Source organism: Paramisgurnus dabryanus, chromosome 9, assembly GCF_030506205.2.
Source record: "Paramisgurnus dabryanus chromosome 9, PD_genome_1.1, whole genome shotgun sequence".
NCBI lineage: Eukaryota > Metazoa > Chordata > Actinopteri > Cypriniformes > Cobitidae > Paramisgurnus > Paramisgurnus dabryanus.
This window is the reverse complement of record NC_133345.1, coordinates 3,542,216-3,548,486: the sequence shown is the minus strand read 5'-3', so window position 1 is coordinate 3,548,486 and position 6,271 is coordinate 3,542,216. Positions and strand designations below refer to the sequence as shown.

General features: G+C 42.2%; 1 protein-coding gene across 1 annotated transcript; it reads left to right on the top strand.

Annotated features, from left to right (window-relative positions):
• The first annotated feature begins 247 nt into the window (after nucleotides 1-247).
• Nucleotides 248-1,490, top strand: LOC141282545 (uncharacterized). Its single transcript, XM_073815692.1, has one exon. The coding sequence runs from the start codon at nucleotides 555-557 to the stop codon at nucleotides 1,488-1,490; it is 936 nt and encodes a 311-aa protein (XP_073671793.1). The 5' UTR covers nucleotides 248-554.
• The last annotated feature ends 4,781 nt before the right edge of the window (nucleotides 1,491-6,271 follow it).

The window sequence follows — 6,271 nt, the reverse complement described above, 5'->3', positions numbered from 1 at the left end:
GGCCGGGGAAACTGGACTGACCTGTTAGGGAAAGTTAGGAAAAGACTGGGGTTTTGGGGACTGAGACAATTGACGATCGAGGGTAAAATTTTAATTTTTAAATCTGTGATTTTACCTTTGATTTTGCTTGTCTGTTCTGTTTTTAGTCCCCCCAGGAGTTTCCTGGTAGAGCTGGAAAGGGCGGTGTTTTATTTCGTGTGGGGGTCCAAATGGGAAAGACTTAAAAGGGAGGTGTAGTATCCTGGAGTATCCACTAGGGGTCAGTGTTGGTTTATATATATATAGGTGATGTACTTCATGGTGTGTACGAAGTAGAGTGCAATGTGAAGCACGTTGTGAATTGTTTGTCTTGTGTGTAACTCCAACGCCTCAGTAAAGTGTAAGCTTTGATATGCAGCATCTCTTGGTTGGTGATTCTTTACTGGAAGATACTACATTTTGGCGACGAGGATGAAGTTTAATCCCGAGAGGAGAAACGACATTTGAAAGAGCAAAAGGATGATAACTACTTGAAGAGGAGAAAAAGAGTCTAAAACACAGGTAGAAGATTAACCATGGCTACAGGAACGATTGGCTCACTAGCAGCATTTGATGCAAAGGCTCAAACTTGGGAAGAGTATTCAGAAATACTGGAGCAATTTTTCGTGGCTAATGAAATCGAGGACGAGGGTAAGCAAAGAGCTATTCTTATAAGTGTGGTGGGACCGCAAACTTATAGTACCATGAGAAATCTCCTCAGTCCAATTAAACCAAGTGAAAAGACTTATCAAGAGTTAATAGTGTTGCTTAAGAATCATTTCAATCCGCAACCAAGTGAGATTGTACAGAGATTTAAATTTGATTCAAGAACAAAGAAGCCAACAGAGACTGTAACTGAGTATGTGGCCGAGTTACGACGATTAGCACAAGATTGTAATTATGGCACAACATTGGATCAAATGCTAAGAGACCGCCTTGTTTGTGGCATAGAGGAGGATCGAATTCAAAGACGATTGCTTTCAGAGCCTAATCTAACATTTGAGACTGCTTTTAAAATTGCATTAGCCTCCGAAGCAGCTAACAAAAATGTGCTAGATTTACAAAGTAAATCCAACATGCAAACATGTAACAGCGTCCGGTTTAAGGCAAGGAAACCAAGTCATGAAATAAGAGAGGAGCCAGGTGAACAAAAAGAAGCTAAAGCATGCTACAGGTGCCATGGAAAAAGTCACATGCCCAATGAATGTAGATTTAAAAAGGACACATGTTATGTATGCGGTAAAATTGGCCATATCGCCAGGGCCTGTCGCAATAAAGGTAAACAGAGGGGACGAGATGTCACCGAAAAGAGAGGAAAAAGTATGCGGCCATATAAAGCATTTAATGTCAGTGAAAGTAATTATGACAGTGATGAAGCAGAGGAAACGTTCACTTTGGCATGTGTTACAACTGATTCAGAAAAAAAGTCAAGCCTTTTACTGTTGAATTACAAGTGGAGGACAGACCTGTAGTTTTTGAAATTGATACAGGATGCAGCGTAAGTCTGATGAATGAAGGAATGTTCAAAGACATTTGGAAAGACTCACACGCTCCTAAATTAAGATCTTCAAAAATCAAGTTAAGAACGTATACAGGAGAAGCACTAGAAATAGTGGGTGTGGCTGATGTTCAGGTGCGGTATCAAGAGCACGAGAAGAAAATGCCACTTGTTATAGTAAAAGGAACAGGACCATGCTTACTGGGTAGAGCCTGGCTGGAAGAAATTCAGTTACCATGGAGTGAGATAAAATTGGTACAGTCAGATGTGATGACATTACAAGAAGTACTATCTAAGCATGATGAAGTATTTAAAGAGGAGCTAGGAACTTTAAAGGGCACCACTGCTACTCTTCATGTGCCGGCTGATGCTAGCCCCAGATTTTTTAGACCTAGATCTGTACCATACGCCTTAAAAACTAAGGTGGAAGAAGAAATTAAGCGACTGCTACAAAACAAAATTATCTCACCTGTTAAATATGCAGAATGGGCCGCTCCTGTGGTTCCTATCCTAAAACCAGATGGCAGCATAAGATTATGTGGTGACTATAAACTTACAGTCAACAGAGTGTCAACCTTAGAACAATATCCTATACCAAGAGTGGAAGATCTGTTTGCTCGATTGGATGGAGGTAAGCAGTTCACAAAGTTGGACATGAGTCACGCATACCAACAAATTGTTATGGATGACAACTCTAAAAAGTATCTGACTGTAAACACACACAAAGGATTATTTACCTATAATCGGTTACCATTTGGAGTTTCTTCAGCCCCTGCTATTTTCCAGAGAACCATGGAGGGACTGTTACAAGACATTCCAGGAGTGGTTGTGTATCTGGATGATATACTGGTGACTGGTGTTACCCAAGAAAGTCACTTGAAGACACTAGACGAAGTGTTAGTGAGATTGAAAGAAGCTGGCTTGCGCCTAAAACGAGGGAAATGCACATTTCTGGCAGACGAAGTGGAATATTTAGGCCACAAGGTAGATGCACAGGGTCTCCATCCTACAGAGATTAAAGTGAAAGCCATTGAAGAGGCACCTGAACCAAGAAATATCACAGAGCTTAAAGCATATTTAGGGCTGCTGAATTATTATAATAAATTCCTTCCAAATCTGGCAACGCTGCTAGCCCCCCTACATCTGCTGTTAAAGAAAGATGTTCAGTGGATGTGGAAAAAGTTACAACAAAAAGCGTTTAAGGAATCTAAAGCCCTATTGAGAAAAGCCAATGTGCTAGTGCATTATTCATCTGATGCCGAATTGATTCTGGCCTGTGATGCCTCACCCTACGGAGTGGGGGCAGTGCTCTCGCAACGTAGGAAAGGAGAGAGTGTGGAGAAACCTCTGGGATTTATGTCAATAACGCTAACGCCTGCAGAGAAGCGATATTCACAGTTGGACAAAGAAGGCTTAGCTGTGATTTTTGGCATTCAGAGATTTCACAGGTATTTATATGGTAGATCATTTACAATTCTTACTGACCACAAGCCCTTGATTAATCTTTTCAATGAATCCAAGGCAATTCCTCAAATGGGGTCACCTAGAGTACAGAGGTGGGCTGTGATGTTACAAGCATATCAGTACAAAATTGAGTACAAACCAGGTAAATGTCATCAAAATGCAGATGCTCTGAGTAGACTCCCAATGCCTGGTAATGGAGAACCTGATGACAATGATGATCAAGTACTAATGATGGAATTAATGGATGATTTGCCTGTTAGCGCTGAACAAATAAAGAAATGGACAAAACATGACATCATACTCTCACAAGTACATGAGTACATCCTGAAGGGCTGGCCTAGCATAGTAGAGCCACAGTTTTTGCCATATTTTCATAGGAAAGATGCACTGAGTGTTAAAGATGGATGTGTCACTTGGGGAGCTCGAATCATTATACCAACCCAGGGACGAGCTGCTTTATTGACTCAGTTACATCAGACCCATTCGGGAATGACACGAATGAAAGGATTGGCCCGATCATACATGTGGTGGCCTGGAATGGATCAAGATGTGGAGAGAGTTGTGCAGAATTGTGAGGTATGTCAAAGTTGTAAGAAGGCACCTGCTCAAGCTCCTTTGCACCCATGGGAGTGGCCAGGCTCACCCTGGGAACGACTTCATGTAGACTATGCGGGCCCCTTTTTGGGAAAAATGTTTTTAATTTTGGTAGATTCCCATTCTAAATGGTTAGAAATTTACCCGGTAACACATGCCACTTCACAAATCACTATTATGAAAATGAGACAGTGTTTTAGTACACATGGATTACCTAAAATGATTGTGACGGATAATGGAACATGTTTCACAAGTGAAGAGTTCAAGATTTTTATGAAGAGAAATGGCATTCAGCATGTTATGTCTGCTCCTTACCATCCTTCATCAAATGGCCTTGCAGAACGTGCTGTACAAACCTTCAAGGAGGGGATGAGGAAGTTAACAGGTGACACTGTGGAGACAAGAGTAGCAAGATTCTTGTTTAATTATAGAATCACACCTCATGCAACAACTGGATTGGCACCTGCTGAATTGTTAATGTCCCGTAAGTTAAGATCAACCTTTGATTTGCTCCTTCCTGACCTGAGGACTAAAGTCCTACAAAAACAACAAAAACAAAGAGAAAGCCATGATAAACATTGTAAATTCAGAAGTTTTGAACCTGGAGATTCCGTGTATGTGAGGAACTACAGCTTTGGTCCAAAGTGGATTCCGGCCGTAGTGGAAAGTTGTACTGGACCTGTGTCATACAAAACTGCTATTGGACAAGGACAAATTGTAAAGAGACATGTGGACCAAATGCAAACTCGTGGTGCTGATGAGATGCTGGAGATATTTCTACCCTCCGAGAATGAACAGGGTGTCGATGCTTCTGTCTTGCCAAAGCTGGATTTTGCTAAAGCACCTGTAGGTAAAGAAATGTCTGCATTTGAGAAAGAACAACCATCAGAATTGTCTGTTACTGAGAACCAACAATCCTCAGAAGTGCCTGTTGCTAAAAAAGACACTAATGTTCACACAAAGCTGCGAAGATCAGGAAGAGAGAGATGCCCTCCAGCTTATTTGAAAGACTATGTTACATGAGTTAAGTAAATGCATAAAAATGATCAGTACAATACATTGGTCCAAGAGTTAATGAGATCTGTGGGATAATGTGTTGTTAATATAGGATTGTGTAACTTATGTAATTGCTATTTGTAAATTCTACTTGAGATTTATTGTTAATTAGTCCTATTACGTGAAAATCTTAAATACAGGAAAAGACCCCCAAGTTCCAGCTTAAGAAGGAGGGGATGTAGTATCCTGGAGTATCCACTAGGGGTCAGTGTTGGTTTATATATATATAGGTGATGTACTTCATGGTGTGTACGAAGTAGAGTGCAATGTGAAGCACGTTGTGAATTGTTTGTCTTGTGTGTAACTCCAATGCCTCAGTAAAGTGTAAGCTTTGATATGCAGCATCTCTTGGTTGGTGATTCTTTACTGGAAGATACTACAGGAGGTCTTCAAGAAAAGACCTGAGAATGGAGGAAAAGGCCTTCCAGATCCCCACCTGTTTTTAGGAAGCCGCTTCACCGCCCTTCACATTGGATATGCACTGACCCCATCCAGAGAGAACAAGACAGCTGCCATGACCCGTTTCTGGATGGGGTCTTACTTAAGAGCTCTAAAGATTTTACCAGTTGATTTAAGAACTCCAGTTTCTTTTAACTTGTCCAAAGAACATTGTTTTATTAAGACTTTTTTAAAGAAGTATGTTTTAGAGAAAGAAGAAGTCACCATTTTAACTAATCACAAGAATATTGTCTCTTTTGTGCAGGACCGGGAACCAGTGAGTCCAATCCCAGGCCTCACATTAAGTGAGGCCCAACAAGTTTGGAGGAACGCTGCCCACCCCGCTCTTCAGAACAGACTTAAAGATTTGGCATGGTTGGTCGCCCATGAGATCCTCCCAGTCAGGGCGGTAATGCACTCCCGGGGTATGGCCAGGAACCCAGTCTGCCCACAGACTGGGTGCAACCTTCCGGAGACCGTACGACATCTGCTCTGGGAGTGCGGTAATGCGAGGGACCTGTGGGCCAGAACCGGCCCTCTGTATTACCCGTGCCTGCCAGCAGGTGGGGTCCAGATGGATTACAAGCTCGCAGTCCTCGGGGTGGGTCGGGGTTTGAGGGATTTGTCTGCCCAACAATTCGCCTCGCTCTGGCTCACCCTAAACGCCATTAAGGACACCATCTGGAACACCAGGAACCTGCTGGTGGGGAAACGTGTTACGGTGCCCCTCCACGCACGCGAGCAGAGGGTGAAATCTATGCTGCAGGGGCACCGGACATAATCATTCGGATGAAGGGGTCGGGGTACCACAGGGAGGTCCCAGCTTGCCACCGTGCCTGGCTGCCCGTAGATGCACCCAGACCACCACCGGCTATGGGAACAGCGGGCCAGCGGGCCGGAGGGTGGGGATCTCCTCTGGGCACCAAGTTTAAAAAAAAAAAAAAAAAAAATGCATGTTTTGTTGAGTGGGGTGAAGGCTTTTGATAGGGACTCACCCCGGCCCTGTACAAATAAAGGCATTTTATTTTGATGATTTTAATGTATTTTATTTGGGAAATTATTTAATGATGAAATTTTGTTATTTATTTTCTTTTTAACCACATTTTAACCATCTCTTTAAACTCTTAGAAGTTTTATTAATACATGTGTGAACCAAAAAATAAGTGGTTTTAAATGAATGTTGTAAAAATGGTGTCAATAAAA